Source organism: Rhincodon typus, chromosome 25 (assembly GCF_021869965.1).
Source record: "Rhincodon typus isolate 14 chromosome 25, sRhiTyp1.1, whole genome shotgun sequence".
Lineage (NCBI taxonomy): Eukaryota > Metazoa > Chordata > Chondrichthyes > Orectolobiformes > Rhincodontidae > Rhincodon > Rhincodon typus.
In genome coordinates this window covers 23,453,768-23,477,879 of record NC_063356.1, presented here as the reverse complement: position 1 = coordinate 23,477,879, position 24,112 = coordinate 23,453,768, and the positions used below count along the sequence as shown (strand labels likewise).

The 24,112-nt window shown below is 38.2% G+C and overlaps 1 protein-coding gene across 1 annotated transcript in view; it reads right to left on the bottom strand.

The window, feature by feature from the left end:
• The window catches only part of LOC109927189 (protein phosphatase 1 regulatory subunit 12B), a 236,077-nt gene that overhangs the window by 114,305 nt on the left and 97,660 nt on the right, over positions 1 to 24,112 (bottom strand). Inside the window, exons 6-11 of the mRNA XM_048611836.1 lie at positions 22,395 to 22,474; positions 14,653 to 14,804; positions 12,091 to 12,209; positions 9,501 to 9,713; positions 6,797 to 6,891; positions 3,492 to 3,638 (exon numbers count right to left, since the gene is read on the bottom strand). Of these exons, the coding sequence (XP_048467793.1) occupies positions 3,492 to 3,638; positions 6,797 to 6,891; positions 9,501 to 9,713; positions 12,091 to 12,209; positions 14,653 to 14,804; positions 22,395 to 22,474 (806 nt within the window). The remainder of the gene's footprint in view (positions 1 to 3,491; positions 3,639 to 6,796; positions 6,892 to 9,500; positions 9,714 to 12,090; positions 12,210 to 14,652; positions 14,805 to 22,394; positions 22,475 to 24,112) is intronic.

Below are 24,112 nucleotides of genomic sequence, written 5' to 3'. Positions count from 1 at the left end.
CTGCTCTAGTTCCCAAACTAGTTTCTTTCCCCAAAAGGATATTTGTGAATTAAATAGGTTTTTACAATATTTGATAATGGTCAGATTTATTTATTCAATTCAAAACTTCATAATCTGTCATGGTAAGATTCAAATCCATGCTCCCAGATGAACTACCTGGGCGAATGGATTTCTAGTTATGATTAGGGAGAGGCAGTGACAGAGTAATGATAAGAAGCAAAACAATTTATTTATCACTGGCCCAAGATTTGGCTTTCCCTTGAAATGATGACTGTCCCTCTTACTTCCCTTTTGCCCTAGAAGTATGTAATCACAGTTCCACATCTCTTCATTGCTTGATTGGCCATTCTGCAATCTCTATGTAAAGGATAACTAAAATGAAAACAAACACTAGGGGTCTACAGTGGAGTTCACTGGCATCCAATACATTACACACTGTTATCTATAATCACATCTGCTTTCTAAGTAAGGCCTTACTCATGCAGCAAGCTAGTTGAACAGTCCACTTTAAATTGTTCACCACAAATGACCTTTCAATGATTTCAATAAATGAAGCGCTTCATTCCATTTCTGCCTAAGTGACAAGAGCTAACAACTGAGCATATAAAGAAATTGTAAATAAGATAGACAGGAAAATCAGAGGCTTTCATAGTTCGGCAAAACATTTCAAACATTCACCCACAAATATCTTTTATCCACACCTAAACAATAATTCTTCTGATCATAATATTAAAATTTTTGATCGTGTGTTTGTATATAAACAAAAAAGATTAACCAAATGAATCTGTGCATACATCATTTAATTCTTAGCTGCAAATTTCTGGTACTGGAGCTTAAAGACAATTCTTCCAACATCCACTAAGTGGTGCAGTAGAGACTAGTAAAATAAGCAAAAGGACAAGAGAATATTCTTCTGTGACTCAGAAATTGTAACAGTTTGAATGAATGCAAAAATCCGTGCATGTTACAAAAAAAAGCTATATAGCCAATTGTAATGGTAATCATTTATAGGAGTGTAAACTAGAAGAACCTGAAAATGACAAATTTTGAAGCACGAGATTGCTTTTAATAAATGACACAGGAAGGTCTGTGTTGCCCTAAAGGTGCATGGACCTCGGCTTGATCAAACTTCAAGACCCATTCAAGCTCTTGCGTGAACTGTAAAATCTTAGCAATAACAATGCATACAGATCTAGTAGCGCATGAAATACGAAGATAAGACTTTAATTTAGAAAAGTATGCTAACAAAATTTAAGACACTATGCAGCAAAAACAAACTGAGGAATATTTCTAACTTCATGAGTCTTTGAAATGAATATTAAACTTGGGCTTGAAGATGCCAGAAAACTTAGGAAAGCATACCTTTTAGTCTTACCTTCCCTGGTAGTCGGGTCCTGTGAAAACAACACTATTAAGGATGGAAGAGGAGGAAGAGAAGAAGGGACAGATGATGGTATTTTGGCTGGATTGCTGGCTAGTAGCTGAGATAACAGTTGCTAAAGTAGTTAAGGTGTCTGAGGTGATGTTAGGAATGACCGAAATGGAGGAATTGTTCAACTCATCTTTTCTTCTACCAAATGAGGCACTGGTAACCATTGATACTTATATAAGAATGGATAACAGTAGATCACGGTACTACAAGATTCAATTAATTATAGGCTAAAATGTGATTGTGCTCTCTCTAAAACGTTTACCCTGTATCTGTATTTCTCTTTGGCAAGGAGTAGACAGTCCAGTTCACAAAATCCACAAAGGTGCTACCCTCATTCTCTAGCTCGTAAACCAGAAAACATTTGGGTCATCGACAAAACATAATGGGGAAAGTTATAATAAGCTCAATAAAGTTCTCTCATTCCTACATGGATTTGGAAGTTAAAACTGGTGAAACTTGTCCTCTAGAGAAAGTCAAAATTGAGGGAATCAGTCAAGAACATGGACCTCCTCAAGAGACAAACACTCCCCTTCTTGTTGCATCCAAAAGGCTAAAATATACTTACAATTTGGTCTGCAGATAATTATTTTCCCAAAAGTTTACTATTTCACACAGCAGAAAAGAAATACTTCATTAATAGATTTCTGTAAGAATTATTGAGGAAAGTTACAAAACAGAGAGGATTTGTTATCCACAAAGTTTGAAACAACTGAACCAGAATTAGAGAATCTGTAATGTTATGAAGAAAGTTGCAAAATGTGGATCTGGAGTAACAAGGATAATACAAGTCAAATGTCAGACTAATATCACTCCAAAATGCATTATTTGTGTTTACAGCTTAGAATTTCGATTCAGAAATCCATAACTTAAGTGAGTTTGTTAACATACACAACACTTTCCTACTGCTCAGTGATTTTCTTGAATACTTGGGTTATCCAGATCATAACATCCAGCGTTTAATCCCATAGCAATGTTAGGTTAGCTGTTATCAAAATGGATACAGTAGGCAGCAGTCTATCAACATTCATTATCAAAATTCAAACAAGAGTATGGTAATGGAAGTGCTGCATTTTATAAAGCAACACTATCTTCAGGAGGTTACAGGAAAGAATTGTTAGGAAAAACAGGAAGAAAAATAAGTTAGCATGGAATAAAATTAGAACTCCATGAGCATACATGCATTTAAAAATCAACTATTCCTGATAGGAGTATCTCTTTTATCTCATATTCCCTTCTTGTAAAAGCTTCTTCCACAAATCATGCAAAGTACATGCCATCATTAAACCAGCCCCATCTTATTTAAACTTCTCTGAAAACTATAGCAATCTTGGTCGAAAGAACAGGTTTATAAACATATTTGTAACAAAATACTGGCTGATTATGTTAAGTCATGAGAATTGTGTTTGGTAATCTCAAATTTAGACTGTCATCTCTTGTCTATCCAGCTTTAAGCATGAACTGTTTTAATTGGTATCTGTAAAGATAGCAGCAGCATGTTATACAGTTCAACCTGTTAACTTTGAATTCATCCTGTGTCATGGTTTTGCAAATTTAGATCTGTGTATTAGTGCTATCACTCACTAAAAGTATAAATGATGAAAAGTCACGACAACAACTAATCAGCTCTTCAGGAATGTCAAGAGCACAGTAACAAAGCATTGCATTGTTCCAACTGAAATTCAGCAGTATGTCACAGTACTTCTGAAAAAAATATGTACAAAGTAACTGCGTCTTGAGTGTAACTTGCATGTTTTCTCTTAAAATTTTACAAAGATTGAATAAGACCTTGTTTGGCAGTATCAAGTTACAGTATAGCCCAGAAAAGTAACAGATAAGTGACTGTTTTACAAATCTCAGGCACTTGCACACAACATGGTTTTGAGAAGGACTCTTGGCCATGTAAAATACAGAATAACAAACTAAAAAAATCCCAGTGTTAATACAAAATTGTTCAACTATCGATTTTTTAACCATAATTTTGACAAAATAACATGGATAAAATGGTATTTTTACAGTTTTCTCTACTTAAACTGCAAGAATGAACCCCGTTCTTACTCACCTTCGCTGATACAAAGGCACTGTGTTCATGGTCGATGCATTTACAGACATGCTGCTTTCATTTCCCACATGATTCGTATCTCTGAAGTCATCCTTCCACTGTCGTCTTGTATACGAACCACTTCGTACAAGGCTAGCTGCTGATTCCCTTTAAACGCACAAAAAATAAATTCCCTCAAGTCACACAGTATAATGTTAAATGGAATAGTTCAGACCAGGTCTAGTTATTTAAAACTACAAATCCATGATTAGTTATGGTCCATTAACAGAATTTTATTCAATTATAAACTGTAACATTAAAGCCTGGCATATGACTTGGTCATATGTCATCAACCCCAGCTCAAAGAAGAGCGGAGCAAAGCACGCAGGAGCAGCACCAGCATACCTAAAGTTGAAGTGTCAACCTGGTGAAATTACAACACGAAAAACTTGCAAGCCAAACACTAGAAGCAGCATGCAAGTTAAGAGCTAAGCGAGCCCACTACCAACAGATCAGATCAAAGCTTTGTAGTCATCCTGCCATATCCAGCTGTGAATGGTGGTGGCCAAACTACTGATATAAGTAGGAGGAGAATTCACAAATATCCTCACCCGCAGTGATGGAAGAACCTTAAATCATCAGTGTAAATGTCAAGGTTGAAGAGTTTGCAATCACCTTAGCCATCTCGGCTTCATCCTAAAATCCCCTGCATTGCAGTCGCTGGTTTTTGGCCAATTAACTTTACTTCACGTGATGTTAAAATCAGAAGGCACTGGATACTGTAAAGACTATATGCTTGTCAAAATTCTGGCAGTAATACTAAAGATTTTTGCTCAAGTACTAGTTGTACAACTAACCAAACTACTCAATTTAACCCAATAACTACCACCAACTAGTTTATTTTTGATCAAAAGCAAATTCATTGATGGTGTCATCAAACAGTGGTATTGGTGGCACTTACACAATAATAACCTGCTTACTTTGTGTTCCACCAAGGTCAATCAGCACCTGACTTCAATAAGGCCTTGGTCTAGACAGACAAAACAGCTGAACTCAAGTGGTGAGAGGTGAGAGTGACGGCCCTTAATATCCAGGCAGCTATCAATAATGTGGCAATACAGAGCCATAGCAAAACTGAAGCAATGGAAATCGGGGGAAAATTCCACTAGTTCTTATCATACCTAGTATAAAGGAAGATTGCTGTGGTTGTTGGAGACCAGTCATCTCAGTCCCTGGACTTTGCTACAAGAGTTCTTCTGAGTTGTGTCCTAGAGCCAAACACTTTCAGCTGCTTCATCAATGGCCTTCCTTCAACTTAAGATCAGAAGTGGAGATGGTCACTGATGATTGCACAATGTTCAGTATCATTTACAACTCCTTAAAACTGAAGGAGTCCACGTAGAAATGAAGGAAAACCCTAGAGAATTTTCAGGCCTGAGCTGATAAGTGGCAAATAACATTTGAGCCATGCAAATGCTAGACAACGACAATCTCCAATAAAAGGAAATCTGACGATCGTCCCTTGACTTTCAACTATATTGCCATTGCTGAATACTCCACTATCAGCATCCTGAGGTTAATACAGCCCAGGAGCAAAACTGGACCTGCCGTATAAATACTGTGGTTAGTAGCAGAAGTCAGAGGCTAGAAATTCCAAGGTGAACAGCCTGCCTTGTGACTCCCCAATACCTGCCAACTACCTGCAAGGCACGAGCCAGAAGTGGAATGGTACACCCTCCACTTGCCTGGGCAAGTGTGGCACGAAAAACAATTGAGAAGCTCAACACCATCCAGGACAATGCAGCCCACCTGACTGACATCCCGTCAACCAACATGAACATACAGTACACTCCTCGCACTACTAAGGCACAGTTGCAGCAGCATGTACCATACACAAAATGGAGTGCAGCAACTCACCAAGGCCTCTTTGACACCACCTTCCAAAAAAATGACCTCTACAACTTACAAGGACAAGGGCAACAGGTTCACGGAAACATTACTATCTGCAAGTTCTCCTCCAAAACACATGCTGTCTTGATTAAGATCCTGCAACATTGAAAGAATGTCAATGAAGCCCTAGAACTCCATTCCCAGCAACACTGGAATGCATTTATACCAGATGGATTGTGGAAACTTACCATCACCCACTCAAGGGCAATCAGGAATAGGTAACAAATGGTGGCTTTGCCAGTGATGCCCATGACCCTTGATTAATTTTTTAAAAAGTGCTATTTTACCATCAGTTGCATAAACCTGGTCAAGTTAACAGTAGCCTTTGTCTAGCATTAATAGAAGTATAGAGAAAGACAAAAAATGCTAGTTTTATAGAGTCATAGTGTACAGCACAGAAACAGACCCTTCGGCCCAACTCGTCCATGTCATCAAATATTCTAAACTGATCTAGTTCCATATCCCTCTAAACCCTTCCAGATGCCTTTTAAATGTTGAACAAAAACAAAGTTGCTGGAAAAGCTCAGCAGGTCTGGCAGCATCTGTCGAGGAGAAAACAGAGTTAACGTTTTGGGTCCGGTGACCCTTCCTCAGAACCCTTTTAAATGTTGTAACTGTACTCGTCTCCAACAATTCCTCTGGCAGTTCGTTCCATATATGCACCACCCTCTGCATGAAAAAGTTGCCCCTTGAGTCCCTTTTAAATCCTTCTCCTCTCACCTTAAATCTATGCCCTCTAGTTTTGGACTCCCCTGTCCTGGGAAAAAGACCTTGGCTATTCACCTTATCCATGCCCTTTATGATTTTATAAATCTCTACAAGGTCACCTCTCAGTCTCCAACACTCCAGGGGACAAAGCTCCAGCCTATTCAGCCTCTCCAGTTTTCACCCTGGTTTTTCCATTCTGACAAAACCATATATCTTTAGTTACTGTGACAATGCTTATATGAAGAATGCTTATGCAATAAAGCACATTACTAATTATCACTTAAAGTTGCAAATAGTTTAGATCATCGCAGTTTGCTACACAGCTGTACTGAATGATGCTAACAGCGCAGATTCAAACCTCATACTGGGTGCAGTAAGTCACAGACACCTATCTCTAGCTTTTTCCCACGTTTGAAGCAGATCGTTGTTCTTAAAGCAGTATAATCAATTATGCCTTGATGGACTATGGCCAATTACCTCTAACTAGAAATGTATGCAAGGTGAATTACCTTGAGACAATATTTATATGCTATATAGGCATGCGTGCACACACACACATACCCCCCCAATGGTCCTCCCTACTTTATTACATCTACACAGTTACTAAAAAGTTACTAAAAGTAAAGCAGTTCTGAACCGCCAAGTACTTTAAATGAAACAGAACTGACCTATTTTCCTTTTCCTCAATGTCAGATGTGCTGTGTAGTCTTCTGTTAGGAATTGTTGGTGCAACATACACAAGCCTAGTTTTATTATCTTTATCCTGTACAACAAAAAAAAATCTGTTTAATTATTACTGCATGAGTATCATATATGCTGTGAGTGCATAAAAACATGCTTTCCACTTGAAACACACCTCAGGTGTTCATTTTCCATTATAAATCAAAGTGTAGAGGTGTGACGACTTAAGTTGTAGTGACTTTACATCTTTTAAGGCACTTGGGATTTGTCTCGACTTCATGGACAGGGGTTAGAACATTCAACATGCACAGGTAAACAACAACCACCCTAGTGATGGCCAATTTTCCCTGTAGCCATGCCAGAAGCTCACTCATTTTGATGGTGTCTGTATCCAAATAAAATTATCAGAGACATGGTAAACAGAAATACTGAAGTACTCCACACACGTTTCTTTCCCATACGCTGTAAGACAGAAAAGTGGCAAAAGATCCAATTGTCTGCAGTCATCCTTGCCTTTGCAGGTCTCCCACACTGTGGTCGTGGCCGCACTTTTGTCCTTAACCGTGACTGGTACAGACTTACGACACAGAAACACACATGAAACCATTGGAAGCACAACAGATTTTAAGTCTTGTATGTGCAGAACACAACATCCGACTGATACCACAGAGATAGAGAAAAATCAGCCTCTGGATCTCTCTCGATTTGAAAACTAATTAGCTTTTGTATGATCTTTCACACTTCGTTCAAAAAGCAAATCACAGGTGCAAATTCAAAGGTCGCGTAAGAATGTTCCCTCACGTAAGAATGTTCTGTACATAATTAAGATGGTGGTGGAATAGCACAATCTGCTTTCTTTTTCCTTGTTTTTTCTTTTTTTCCATTTACTTTTGCTCTTTTTTATTTGTTTTTCTTCATTTTCTGTTATTTAAAGACCGGAGAGTGGTAGGTGAGAGAGGAAGCTCCAGCAGTAGTGGTGCCAGGACAAGCTGGACACAGCTCCAACCCAGCCTGGCGTCTCCCGGCGAGTAAGGAGCAGGTCCAGGGCTGACTCCCCCAGTTTGGGCTCGTAGTCTGAACCAAAGCCTGGTCCGCAGCTAGGCCCAGGGGCCTAAAGGAGTAGAAGCATCGGCAAAAGGGATGGGCAGCGGACCGGTGGCAGTATCTGGAGGAGATTGGGGTGGGGAACAGGAGGTATGCAACCTGCGCACCCCCAGGCCTATGGCTCCAGCTTGGATGTGGCAGTGGCGGAGGCCCATAACAGAGACCCCAAAGCCTGTCCTAGAGACCCAGGAGCCCTAGCAGTGACTGGAAGAGCAGCAGAAGAGGAACAGAAAGAAGAGAGAAAGACAAACTCTACTGCAGTAAAATCTTGCATTATATTCAGCGTTTCAACATGGTGCTGGTACTTGGCAAACACTTTGCATATAACACATGAGAAAGCACTTTTCACTGAATTTATATATACATGTGACACCAAGTCCAAATCCAAGGTGATGGCCGAGTGGTATTATTACTAGACTATTAATCCAGAGACTTAGATAACGTTCCGAGGACCTGGGTTCAAATCTTGCCATGGCAGATCTGGAATTAGGAGTGCAATGATGACCATGAATCAATTGTCGATTGTCAGGAAAACACATCTAATTGACCAATGTCCTTTGGAGAAGGAAATCTGCTGTTCTTACCTAGTCTGCCCTACATGTAACTCCAGACCACAGCAATGCAGTTGACTCTTAACTGTCTCTGGGCAATAAATGCTGGCCTAGCCGGTGATGCCTACATCCCATGAATGAAAAAAAAGTTACAATAAGTAATCTGTGGTCACAAAGACTTCTAAATCCTCAGCCAATTGGGAACTTTGCATTTCTAATAGGAGATTCTGCTCAGGACTCCCTCAGAAATGCAGAGATATACTTCATTCTGACAGTTCTGCTCATAGCATGGAACTGCAAGAGGAAGGCAAACCACGACGCCTCTTTCACGGTAGGGAATTGCATAATCTGAAAACTAAAGGCCTTGACAGCTATTGTCAGTCAGCGAGTACATAGCCAAGTGTGACATTATGATGTTGAGAGGATAGTATGCCAGATAAGTAGACTGCCAGGGAAGGATGCTAGATGATTTCATGGTACAGTTTTGTGTGTGTGTGTGTGTGTGTGTGTGTCTGGGCAGGGGGGGGGGAAACAGGTGGGTGAGTGAATGCCAAATGAGTTGGGTATAGGATGTCAACTAGCAAGGGGTTAGCGTGCTAGAGGTAGATTGCCAGATGAGTATTACTTTGTTGAATAGTTACTCAGGTATTTAATGTTCAAACCTTTCCTGTGTAACTATTTTATTTAATTTCATTGGAACCCTCTGAGGTCTCTGATTTAATTAAAGACTTTCAGAGGTTTTCAGGAAGAGACGAATTGCCCAGCAGAAAAATTCATTTTCCTGGGCAATTACTTTAGAGTCTGCTACAATGGGTATTCCACAGAGTGCACACGCACAACTCCCATTTACACTGACATAACAGCTGTCTGGCCATCAGAAAATCCAGGCCACTATCTTAAACTGCAACTGCGGGTCGGAAACAACATATGCCTGAAAATGCACCAATGGTACTGTTCAGACACAATATTCAATTCTAACTGCTACCAATGAAAGAGATGTGTTACTATATTCTGCAAAAAAAATCAAAAATTGCACCTTTTCCCGGTTATCAAATATGGTTGAAAGACGTGGACTTGAAGCAGATCGGATAATCCCAAGGGAGTCCTTCTCTTTCAGTGCTTGGGAACTACTAATTTCACTCAGCGCATCATGGCTTCCAGTCTTCCTTAACCCCAATCTCCAAGAAGCTGGAGACTCATCTTTACCTTCTTCATCCTTGGCAGGAGATTTGAGAAAAGGGCTAACAATCTGAAACAAGGTAAAAATTTTAATTGCATGATTTCTACAAATCTTGATTCATAAAGCTTGCAAAAAGTTTTCGTTCATGATTAATCTTGATGACAATTTATTATTTGTAAAATGGTGTCACAAGGTTTAAAAGATCTTAAAAAATGAAAAAAAGAAAATGCCACATGCAACCAGCTTTCAATCACAAAAGAAATTACTGAAACGAAGCTCAAAATAAACTTGCATTCACATGATGCCTTAATTGGTCTTTGGAACAACTTCATATCTTCACAATTTAAAAAAAATTACACAGTCAACATTAAGGCAAGTACGAATGCATTTTAACACCAGATTCCACAAGGTACAAACAAAAATAAAATTCCAAATTGGCGTCTGACTAAATACATCAAAAATATCTCACTCCTCGAACACATACAAACACATGCTTATTCAGGCGTACAAGGAAAGCTTATGTCAATCAAATCAGGCAGGTCAAAGCACAAGCACTGATTCCGAATACATAGATTTATGCAACTTGCTCAGATGCGTATTGACACATATCTATGGTGGTTGGGATTTGAACTTGAATCTTCTAGCCCAGATGCAGTAGCACTACCATGGTGCCACAACCCCCACCAATTCAGGGACAAAATGATCAGAATATGGTTTTAACTTATCCAGCTTAGTCTGCAATTGACTTACATTAACGATGCCCTCAAATTTCTAGACAACCTAATCTATAATTCCCTTCATCACAACCTTCTCAAAGATTTGTATTTTGTTTTAAGTTGGCCCTTTCAGATTACAGTTTTATCTGAATTGTCGAGACACTTGTTTCCAAAGTCTCACAATACGTGGTGTCCATTTTCTTTGAAGCACATTTATCATTTTAAAAAAACATTATTGCTCCACTGAAAGCAGAGGTGGTTTCATCTTCATCATGAACCAAGATCCCATCGTCAGAAAAGGGTAAAATTAAATGCAAAAAAAAAAAGTCACATTGACATCTTACTGCATAAAAACCATCTGGGGTTATATACAGGAAATAATGCTTAATCTAACATGCAAAAATAAACTGATTAGAAAAAGACAGTTGTAGCACACTGAACAACAGTCAAAGTAACAGAATTTCCTAACATAATACAGAAGCAAAATACTGGAATTGATGCTATAATATTTTAATATTTAGCTCTTCATTGAGAACAAAATTATAACCATAAAATGTCCCTCTTTCGCAAGTCAGAAATAGCAGCAGTTTCAAAATCAAGAAATTGGGATGATATTTGCAGGTAGACTCCAATAATGGCATTACCAGACATTACAGCTGGAAATCTCTAGAATTTGGAACAAAAATATGGCACACTGTTGGCAAAATTCAGGTCCCGGTAAATATCTTAAAAACACTGGAATGAATCAGGCACAAGATGATAATCCATACTCAAATCTGAGGAAAAATGATAGGTAAGTAGACATTGCATAGCTTTAAAAAGAACTGACATCTGATTTTTAAATAATCAATGGCAAAGACAATACACAAAAATATTCAATTCATATATCTGCTGACAGATTCAATCCACTGCCCAAAACTGTATTCATACAAAATATTGTGTGGTCGGTGGTACGTAGTAGGTTGTTTGTAATCAAAGGAAGAGCTCAGTTTCTAACCAAATAACTTCACCAACACAAAAGACTACCTGCCTCAACCTCCATAACTTTGCCCACCTTTATTTCTCCCTCAGCTCTAACGCTATTCAAATGCACAAAACATGCATTTGTCACCACCAGTCTAAACTATTCCCAGACGTCCTAGCCAGAATGTCCTCTGCCATCAACTTCATCTATAACCTTGCTGCCCTTTTTCCAAACCCACATCAGGTCTTGTTAATCTATCATTCTTGACATTAGTTTCTAGCCCGGTAACATCTCAAAATTAAAATTCAGGTTTTTAAAATTCTTTCATGGTCTCAACCTTGTTTTTTTTTTTTAAAATCTCTTCCAGCCCTACAACCACTTCCAAGCTCTACTCCTTGCACAATCACATTCTTTTTATCCCAGCAACGTTCTGAACTTCATTCTGCAAATTCTCTAAACCTCTCACTCAGCATTTAGCAGTCTCCTTAATAACTATCATTTTTGTAACCTCCAAATATTTTGATTTTCTCTGCCTTCACTTCTTTCCTTATATTGTGGGAATGTTTTGGTTTATATGAATGCAAATTGTTAATGAAATTGGAATACTGTAATTGCACTAACATACCTTCATGACATTGCTTCAGATAATAATGTAAAAAAGATAACAGATAAATGTCTACGGCAATTACCTAATTACCTGCATAAAGAAATTCAGTGCTCACCTGCCCCTTGTTATACAAAACACAGAATCAGAGTTGCATTTCACCTTTCTTGTTGTAGTGGTAGCTGTGAATCGAGTGGACTGCCCTGTGGTTGGAGCTAGCTGCAAGCTTCTGCTGTTCAGTTTGCTATTTATATTATTTTTGATGGATGGCTTTGACTTCTCTGTGAGAGAAAGAAAAACACATTTCGATGTTTTATCAAGAAGAGGTATAGTTCACAATAAAAATCTAAGTTAGCAATCAGAACTCAGACGGTTGCTCTAACAATTTCAAACATTGGTAATATGAACAACAGACAGTGATCAAAGATAGTGTCTCGACCCGAAACATCAGCTTTCCTGCTCCTCTGATGCTGCTTGGCCTGCTGTGTTCATCCAGCTCTATACCTAGATAGTGATCAAAGCTCAGGTGCAAAACATCAGAATTTACGTTAGACTTCCTAGTCTTTACTGTATAGTGAACAGTCTGAGAGTAAGCTTAATACATGGCAGCTCAAACAGGTAGAATGTCTATCCTGTGGCACGAGGCGAGTGGTGAGCATTTTGTGTGGCCTAGATGATCACATGCAGGGAGTGTCACCAGCTGCAGAAATTTGAGCTCCCAGTTTCAGAACTTGAGTGGCAGTTCAAGTCATTATGGTGCTTTGGCAAAAGTCAGAACTATGTGAATAGGCAGTTAAGAAGCATGCAAGCGGGGAGGGGGAGGAGAAGGTATGACCACCAGATAGTTCAGGAGTGCTAAGCAAGTAGTGCAGCTTGTCAGGTGAATGGACCTGAAGGGGTATTCAAATGGGAGAAGAACAAAGTTGTTTATAAGAAGCATAATTAATGATGCAAACAAAACTTGAGTGCAAAATGTCAACTTCGAACAAGGTCAAAATATAGAATAATGTTAAAAAGACAAAATTAAAGGCATTCTAGCTGAATGAATGCAGCACTCAATGAAGCACGTAAATTGATGGCAAAAATAAGAGCAACACAGTCTGATATGACTGCAAGGCAGAGGCTAAGAACAGTTTTTACAACATTTAGGGTCATAGAGTCACACACCATTGATGAATTGCTGGATGCATATCAGATGGTTTTCTGAAGCAGCATGTTGAGGAAGCAATTACAAAAAAAGGTTATTTTAGATCTAGTATTATGCTATGAGCAACAGCAGATTGGTAATTTTGTAACAGAGTCCTGAGTGAGAAGCAATTGCTCATAGAAAATTTTAAGTTTGAAAAGGATATCATTCGACTCAAATCTACGGCCTTAAATCTAAGCCAATGGAAATATGAAGATTGGAGGGGCGAACTGTTTGCGGTGGACTGGAAAATCGTAAAAATGTATGACGATAGAAAGGCAATTAAGAAAGTTAACAGTTGATTACCACATGGTTTACGACAAACATACATTCCCTTAAATCACAAAAACTTAATGAAAAAAGAGAGTTGACCGAGGGAGGAAGGGATCTAACCAGAACACTGACGAGTAAAACCAGTCTGTCACCAGTAATAACTACTTGCTACTCAGTGCTGGCTTTTCAAATCAAACTTACAAACTTCAAATGTTTTGTTTTCTTTTTCTCAGTGGGGGCAGTTTGGAGGAAACAAGAAGTAATGTGGTAGCTGAATCGCAGAGTTTTACAGACTAGATAGTGCTGCTTCAGGGAAACACAATCTGTATTAAGAAAAACTGTTTTCAGAGGCACATTTTAGATATTTCAACTTGCGACTGTCAGAGTTTTAAGTGCAGATAATTTCTATGCTATTCAAAGCTGAGCAAATTTTCTCAAACCTGTAATAATGAATTGGGAAAAGTGACTATGGAACTATATAATGAATCTGATTAATTTAAAAGTCAATCAATTGTGCAGCAACAAATATTGCTTTAAACCTAAGTATGTGGATGCAAACAACAAATCCTTGCTACCTGACACTTCATTGCAAAGTACACTGCTTATCACCTTGCAATTCTAGTAATTTCTTTTCAAATAAAAGAAATCAATACTAACACAGAAATAGTCTAAAAGAGGCAGCATGAAAAGCAGAAACGCTCTAAATCTTTACAAATCACTGATTAGAATCTCAGCCAGATGTGTGGCTGTAGGTAGAAATTAAGATGAACAGGTGCTTTTATAAAAACTTTTTGCACACTAATTTGTGATATGCAGTAAATTGTCTGAAAAGATGGTGAGTACAGAATCAAAAGTAACTTTTATAAAATAATTAAATGTATATTTGGAAAAGATGAGTTGTAAGGCATGGAAAAAAGCCAGGGAGGGGTACTACTTAGAAAGCACTGTCAATGGATAGGGAGAGGCCAATAAATGACCTTGTACCCTATAAGATTCAATTTCTATAACATTTTCTGTAACAAAGTGGTTTTTCACAATGAGCACTTAATTGGGGTTTATGTTTTATTATTTCCAACTACAACAATTAATTTGCTTTTAACTTGTATTAAAATTACATCCACAGTACAAAGTTGTACCATATGACCTTATAACTGAAATTATTCAAAGGTGACAGTTAAAGGAAAGCAAAATAATACCACCATTTGAAAATTTAAACATTGAAAACTTTTCCTGCATTGCTTTAAATTATTTTTCTTCGGACTTACCTGTATCTACGTCCGACTCGGAATCAGAGGCATCATCCTCCTCTTCAGAACTGGAACTACTGGATTCATCTTTCTTCCTTTCTTCATTGAGTTTTTCTCGCTCAGACAATTTACACTTTGTTTCTTTTTCTTCAGAAAAGATAGTGTCTTTACTATAACAATGAGGAAACAAGTCAAAATCAGTTAACTGCACGAATTACTTCAAAAGGCTGATTTCATGAATTAATGTGATATATGACAAAATGAACACAATGCAAAAATTTCTACCTGCTGCAAAATAGTTTTTTTTTTAAAATGTTTGGGAAACAGGCAGCAACACTGCTCTACAAATGCAAAATCCCAAAGCCAAGTCACAAGATAGGCAGACAGCAGTTAGAACAAAAAGTTCCCAAGGTCAGGAGCTGATTTTTTTTTGGGGGGGGGGGGGGGGGCGTAGGGAGAAAGTTTGTAGCAATTAGCTAGGTATGTGCACCTTTTCAGAACAGTTTAAACTTAGCGAAGGTCATTACAGGCAATTTTCTTTTTGCTGTGCATTTTAAAAGGTAAATTTCTTTTCCAGTCTTCCCTCTTAAAATCATTTAAAATGAGACCAAATCAAGTGAGGGAAGAAAAGCAAAATAATCTTACTAAACCTGATTAATTTTTTTTAATGAAATAATTTCAAAACTTAATATTTTGATGCAAGACAAGGCAAACTAAAGCTACATGATAGCACACAATTACATACACCATTGACAAACATCAAGTTAATGGACCCTGAAAAGCAATTCCAAAAAGTGCTTCACCTGCTTGCAGTAGCTGCACGGAATGAAATGTGCAGAGCACCACGACCTAGAGGTAGCCCTGCTGGAAAACATATTCTCCTCATTAGCTGAGCCAGATGGTCAGGACACTTAAGGATGCAAGCAGTGGATTTAAAGGTCAAAAGGTATCTTAATGAATCAGGGAAGCAAAATCAAGTATGCTGAAATTCACTTATTAAATTTGATTTGTCTTCTCTACAAACCATGAAAAAATTCTGTGAACTTTGCAAAGAAAGTAAAAAAATTTTCTAATGGTAACCAAACGCAATCACTCAAAATGAGGATTGACTGTTGAATGTATGAAGTTATGTACAAGACAGTGTTATTCCAGTACTCCAACACCCTTTTCAGTTTCACCTGTGGAGGTATAAATCTCAATAGGAAAAAGCTTCTTCTAGAAATTGCATGGATCTGCTCTGCTGCCCAAATTTCAATGAGACTTGGATTTGCAGAAGGAATGTGCAGAATTTGCAGAAAGTATTCTTTTATAAAGACAACCATAAGTGGGCCCACCATCTTATATTCAGGAATATAGCCATCATCTTCCAGTATTTAATTGTGCAGAAGCATAATTTGGGAAGGAGCATTAATAAGAGCACCTTGTCACTTTGTCCACTGGATAATTTGCACACATCCTTGTTTCAATAAAAAGTGCCAGAAACACTCAGCAGATCTGGCAGCATCTAGAGAGAGAAGCAGAATTAATGTATGGAATTGAAAATTACTTCTTCAGAACTGAAGGAGGATAGAAATTTGATGGGTTTTATTCTGTCAAAAGGGAGGGGAGAAAGAGCAAAAGATAAGGTCTAGTTTAGACTAGCAGACAACAGGGATTGAATGAAAATTATGCCAGAGTACAAAAGTCGGAAAGTGTGCTAAGTGTTGTAGCAAAGACGCAAACATTTGCCAGAGTGAATGTAAATGCCAGAATAATGAACGGCTCAGTCTGCATTATCAGTTGTTTGCCATTTTAATTAACCATATTTCTGTCCTCTGTGCCTGCAGGATTCCAGTGAAGCGCAATGCAAGCTCAAAGAGTAGCACTTCACTTTTAATTAGGCTTAGCACCACGAATTGGACTCATAATTGACCTAGGCAACCTCAGACCATGAGGTCTCTCCCATTTTGGTTCTTTATTTTTGCCAAGTGTTCACGTGAATTTTGCTTTTCATATACTTACTTTTGTGAACAAGCTTGTTTGGTTTAATAGATATTCTTAAATATCTGTATAATGTAGATACTCTTTGTAATCTATAAGTAAGCTATTTAAAAATAAATCCTCTAAAAATTCCAAACTTAAGCAGAAAAAAAATTCTGAATCCTGAATTTTTTGCCTGCAAAGGAGAGCACTTTTTAGCACTTGAAACCAGCCTGAATTTTGATTGAACTGATTTGTTATGCCTCACAGTACAGCTTGAACAAATACGTGCATGACATCATTACTGCATCACAAAATATGACGTCAGGACATAAAGATCTCTTACTCCATCTTACCTCAGAGCACATGAAACATGCTCCACTGTTGTAAAATAACAGCTTAATATAACCCTGGAAATGTATGTGCCTGAAGTATGTAATATTTGTACATAATAGTCAGTCTAAATAAATGCTGCATGAAATAACATAGCAATACCCCATCATGGAAAAGCATCCTGTTGGGGGAAACTTTCATCATGGCAGCAGCGCCGCCATCTTGAAAGAGGTTCCAATATCCTGGTGTCAGATGTATGGAAAATTAATTCAAGATCCATCAAACAACACTTAACAAGAGAATGTGTAGGCAGTATCAGTTTCTGAGAGTACAGACAGCTGTACAGATCTGTAGATGAGGCATTAACCAGCAAAGAAAACAAGATTTTTTAAAAATCAAAATATATTCTTTTAAGACAAAAGAATTCCTAAGATGGACTTAATTAAAAGAACGAAAATACAAAAGCTGAAGTACATTGTTCAGCTTTACTATGAAGCCAGCATAGTGCTACACTGAAATTGGATGTAAGTACACTCAGTTCCTAATAATCTACATGTAAGTAACAGTTTATCAGAAGTTGCAATGCCTGCATTCTTAAGGAAGGAGCAGTTTTTAAATCAACATGGTTACAAAATCGGGGATATATTGCTTAAAGTGGTACAGTCAAATGTTTTTAACGCAGAGTCACGAGCGGCAGAAACCTCTGATACACTGGGCATCCAGAATTACAACTGTTCAAACAAGAAATCCAGTTCTATTTTGTAGAAAAATCAAGAGATGGTCCAAAAGAAAACTTAAAAATCTTGCTTTTCATTGGCAAGGATGGACTTCACAGAACTGACACATCTAGTCATTCTGAGGTCAATCAGAAAAATCTAGAAATATCTGGAAGGCTCTCAAAGATCAGGTTAAAGTAAGAATTAACTTCAAGATTATCAGATTCCACCTTATTGTCATTCAGGTGGCAACCCCAAGAGCTTATTGACTAGTTTGTCAGAAAATGCTGCAGTAAAGGGTTGGAGTGTGACTTTTCCAAGAAGGCGTGGTCAGAGACTCAGTTATCATCACTTCTGCACCAACTGGAGGCTTTCAGAAGGATCTTCTGGCAAGAAGGGGCCATAACAATGTTGCATTATTTGAGGACGAAGGCAGTCCATTAATAATTACATGCTCTATTTGAGGTCAACACTACTGTTACAGCTAGCAAAGTATACCAAAAACACAAGTATACAAACTCTGCAACACATGCAAGGTTGGCGCAACTATCCAACATCTTTCTTGGTATCTGTGAAGCATGTAGTACTAAGGGGCAGTGTAAATACATGCCTCGGAAATATGATTCCAAAGGTCAAGGTGGACCCCAAACAAAACAGGGGATCAATAGATTGTACAAACATACCAGCTTGGAAAGTCTCAAGAAGGTACACAAACACAGAAAAAACCAAGTGAAAGATAGATTTCAGAAGATGACCAAGCTTTCCATGTCATTAACCTTATGTGCTGAAGAAGCAGGATGAGATACACCAAAAGCTAAAATGGCACAAGAGCCAGCACCAACATATTACCACTACGCATCCTGAAAAACACATATCTAAGCAAGGCTGTACCATGGAGTACGACTATGAGATAGCATCTCACAGCATTTTGGGCAGCTCACCAATTCTGTGCATTGATAGAATCTCACTGCAGTGCCAATATGCAAGCTCACCTTGGTTTCCCAAAATCTTCTAACTGGCAGATACCAACAGTCTAGCAAAGGCAGCACTACCAGTATGCCAAGACCTGGGTACAGTTATAACTCATGAGCTTCAAACCACACCCACTGTGACAGAACAGACTACACATGCTGCAATGGAATCAGTGAATGATTTTGAAGGATATGACATGAAAGTAAGATACAAGAACAATTATGTCTTACATGGAGCACATTACCCAGACCACAGAATGATGAAGATATTCCACTTGATCTACACGTTGGTGCTTTAGACTACATTCTCAAGGTTGATCTGCTACATTTTGCAACGACCATCCCAGCTTAATTTATGCTTGTGAATGATCTTGCCCAGCAAACAACTGTCTAACCATTTTGAGACACAGCACATTCTTCTTCAGAGACAAAGGAGAAGGAAAGAGATAAGCAAGCGAACAGAGAATGACCAAAACTGCACACTGGCTTGAGAGTGAGAGTCAGAAATATAAATACAAATAGTTGGATACCCAACATAGGTTTCAAAAATATGCAAGATCACATCCACATCATTTCAGTCATTGTTGATCAAGGCACTACATTGTGAAGGAGGAAGTTCAGGCTAAAGTATGGCACAGCACTCATGAATGGAAGGTTGAAGAACAATCCCATAATGGTGATTGTGTACTGATGTTTAGTGACAGATACCAGCAACAAGACAATCAAGTCATCAAAGATGGCAACGCAGAACAGCACATACCTCTTCAGACTAGTATACAATAACTAAATTGGGATGAATTGTCAGATTTCCAAAGTGTTATACTGAAGTTTCAAATATTAGCCTTGTAAACTTGGTTTTATATGTTTGCATAATTATCAAATTGAAACATGTGCCTCTGCACAACTTTGTATATCTATTTTGGATAAGTTGTGCTCGGAAATGTTGAATTGTGCATCACGTTCAAATGTCAGTACAGCTTTAAGACACATGCCCATGGTATCATCACTGCATGCGACCTGAGTATAAAGGTCTCAAACTCCATCTTACCTCAGGTCACTTGAAACATGGTATTTCACCAAAAGCACGCTCCTCTGTTCTAACACAATAACTTAATATTGGGCCAGATATTAGCCTGAGGGATGTAATGTTTGTTCATAATAACTAGCTGTGATAATTGTTGGATTCTCCAACACCACGATATCCACACCCAGACAACATAAGCATTGCTGCTTATTCTTGAAGGCAAATTTACACCATGTAATCGCAGTCAACTTTGCCGCAGAATTTAGTCCTCCTTTAAATTAAAAATTGAGTAATGAACCCAACGATATCTCCATTCAATCAATCACGCACACCAATACCCAACCCCTCCCCACCTTATCTCCCTCAAAACACATGGAATTTATATCCTCAAAAAAATCAGCACAAACTCAGATTACTCAACCACAGGATTCAGAACCAGCTGAGCAAATGAAACAAACTCAATGCAAAGGGCCAAATTTTCGGACAGGTGTCTCGAGTTTGCCCTTGGCAATTTTGCTGTAGGTGCCGTCCTAAATAGCTGCCTTTGGTAGCTCTTAAACCAGAGGACTAAGGGCTTTGAAATTCCAGCTATGCAAAATGACACCATATAGGCACCTTAAAACAAAGGTGCCTTTGGACAGGCAAGTAGAAATAGCAAACTCAACTTAGAGAAAAGCACAAGGCTCACTGATCACAAGGAAAAAGCCCTAGGAACAGAGAGGGGAAATGCTGGGGCCAGGAGGAGCTACATCTCCTAACATGGCCCCCTCTTCAGGTTAAGCAGCAGCCTGTGCTGGCTGCTAGGTGCTGTCAGTACATCATCTCCATGAAGCTAAAGACAATTCCAACACCAGCAACACAGAGCACTTCATTTAATAAAATGCCATTTTGGGACATCGGCTGTTGGTCTATCTCCTACCCATTACTAGAAAATTTCCCCTGTAAAGGCCTGAAGTCAGGGCCCCATTTCAAGCCAATTGTCATTATAATTTCATGGAAAGAACAACTGCATTTAAGAAACATCTGCTCAGTTATTACTGATTAGTCTTTGTACCAACCTTAACTCAGTATCTAGGTTATTCCCATAGTAAGTATATGTATGATTTGGGAAAGCAGTAATGTTATATCATTCAGCAGGCCAGACCTGCAAGAGAGTCAAGTTGTCCTCAAGAATATACGTTACACAGACAGATATTATGGACTACAAGGTTTTCGTTGATCTCCTCATGACCCCTAAAGAAATGTTTCCATCAATGACTGAATGCTGAGAGCTGACCTAACTCCATATGCTCAAATTTGCCACATATCTCTTAATATTATTGGTTAATAATCCTAAAACTGAGTAATTGATTTTTTAACAACCAATCCATTAGCCATTGTTATTTACAGACATTTTTCCTAATTTCAATTCTGAAAGTTCTGGCTCCACTTTTTAAACCAGGTCCCCTAGTCCTGGGCTTCTCAACTAGCAGAAATTGTTTATCCTCAACTAACTTATTTGTTCCCTCTAACATCTTGAAAACATTCGTTAAAACACCCCAAGCCTTCCAAATCAGGGAATTCAACTTATCAATTATTGTCACCTGTAGTTCAATCTTTGGAGTCCAGACATCATTCCACTAAATCTATGGTGCACACCATCTAATGTGTCTTCCTGGAAAAAGTTATTGTCTCATCAGGGCTTCGTACAGCTGAAGCATAACTTCTACCTGCTTGTCTTGTTGTCCTCTTTATGCAAAGTCAAGCATTCCATTAGCTTTTTTGATCTTTTTTTGTACCTGTCCGTGACATTTTAATTGAAATACATCTGGATCATCAACACTCCTTACAGCCTTAAATTTCTTTCGACCCTCACCATTTCTAGCTTTGACCATTTATAATGTACCCTCTTTCATATATTTTAGGTCCAAAGTGTTTACAATCTCGCATTTGCCCACACCGAAAGTCACTTGTCTGGTTTACCCATTCAATTAATTTTTGGTATCATCTTCTACTTCCAATATTGCATGTCCTGCATCATCAGCAAACTTGGATATATGTATTTTTTTCTAACCATCTAACTTATCACCAAAGTGAAGCAGGAGATTGTACTGCTCACCCATTTAAAAATTTAGCTGAAAACCACACCAGGTACTGGCACTATCAACAGCCATCTTTCAGGTGAGAAACAGCCAGTTGGTAGTTGAAAATCATCCAGTACTCTTCTATTGTAGCTAATGGCAGTAACCACAAAATCAAGTTGTTTCCCAACACTTTTTTTTCCCCCCAATCAACCTGTTCAGAGACATCATTACACACTAATGGAGCAGGCTGGACTTGCATTCAGACCTCTGGGTCCAGAGGTAGCTGCTGAAGGCTCTTTACCTAAGCAAAACTGATGTGAGGCGCATTGAAGGCTAACAAAACCAGAATACAGGCATGATTCAACGATTCTTTGAATTGTCCAATAAATAATTTGCATAGATAGAACTGCTGCAAAATACCAAGTTGGAGAAGGTTAGAAAGCAAGATAGTTTACGTTATGCCAACTTACCGGTTGTTGCAAAACATTTAAGTTTTCCAAAACAAATGCATGCAACATTTGACTAGCTACCATTTAATTCTAGTTCTGGAAACAGTAGTTTATAGGGAGACAAAGATAAACCTTACAGAAAGATTACCCACAAGTTATTATTATGTGTTAAACAACAATAGTTGAGTGATGTGAATTGCATCTAAAATTAACAGAAAATTGAGCATTTGTCATAGTTCAAATACCTCAAGTGCTTGGTCTGGACTTTGCAATTTACAGTTGATTCAATGAGTGTTGATCTCACGGCTCGTTTCTCAGTACGAAGCTATTGAAGAAACCAAACTACATGTCAGATTCTAAAAACATATAACAATTGTAAACTAATTCCATATTCAATATATAAATACAAACTCAGTTAACCACTGCCATCATATCCTCTACCCTAAACACTTGCTATCCGCAACAGATAATGGGCATAGATTTTCCACTTCACTGGAGCTAATATCCTTTCTCACAATTGTATTATCTTCCTCTTCAGTCAACAATGTTAACCAAATAGTTTTTCCTGTTTGTCTGTGCTCCCTAAAAACCGAATACCACTGGGCATTCAGTTCCCAACCCTGCTCACTCTGCAGCATGTCTCTGTAATCCCTACTACATACCTGTTTATTTCATTTCTATTTGTGCTACTAATTCATCCACTTTATAGTGACTAATCTGCACACAGGCCTTAAGGCTTGTCTTTTGAACATTCTTAGTCTGGTTCGCACTATTTTATGCCGTGGCCTTGCTTGATTCTTGCTCTTCAATTCTCTGGTTATCACTTTCTTTTCCCATAATCTTTTGTTTTTGTCCTCATTTACCTGTCATCTGTCTCCTTGTATAACTTCCCATCCTCCTGCCATTTCAGTTTAAATCCTCCCAATCACACTAGCCAATTATTCCCCCAGGACATCAACTGTGGTCATGCCCAGGCAAAACCCGTCCAGTATGCACAGGTCTCACCTCCTCCAGAATCAGTCCCAATGTATCAGGAATCTGAAACCCTCCCCATCACCATGTATTTATTTGATTTTTCCTACTATGTCTCCTCCAACTAGCACATGGCACTGGCAGCAATTCTCAAGTCACTACCTTTGATGTCCTACTTTCAACCTTGCTTCCTAACTGCCTTCAAAATAACTTTCTGCTTTCAGGATAACCTCATCCTTTTTTGAACTTATTATCGATACAGGTATTCATCCTCCCATTCCAAAAATGTCCTGGAAATTTAAAATCAATTTGCATTTTATCACAACCTCAAAAGATCATAAAATGCTTTGCAGCTAGAAACTACATTTGAATTGTAGTAATATAAAACAAAGCACTGTGGATGCTGAAGATCTGAAAGAGTATTGCTGGAGAAACTCAGCAGGCCTGGCAGCTTCAGTGAGAAAAAGCAAAGTTTAGAATCCAGTGACCCTTCTTCAGAACTGGACTTGAACCAATTCTGCTTTCTCTTCACAGGTGCTGCCAAATTTGCTGAGTTTCTTCAGCAATTTCTGTTTTTATTTGAACTGTAGTCACTGTTCACATATTATTTCAAAAATTTCTTTCCATGTAGTTTTATCCATAGCTTAGGTTTCAATATTTCAGATCCAAGCTCCTTGAAAATGTAAGCTTTTCACGCTAAGTTACTTTCAGAATTACTTGCAAGTTTAAACTCTAATAATAAAACATGTAACTTTTGTTCCTTTCAAAGGATAATATATAGACTACTCATTTTCTATATGTCACTGATAAATTTGAAATATTAATTGAATAGATTTCCGACCCACCAAAATGTTGGATTAATGGTAAAAGTGAGCATGGACTGAGAATACCTTAGCAGACAGGTTCTCAGATAGTGAAAACCAGTCAAACTGCGTGTTGCTTTTATTAATAGAATTCTCCATGGCATTGTTACTAGTGGAGCAGAGAATTC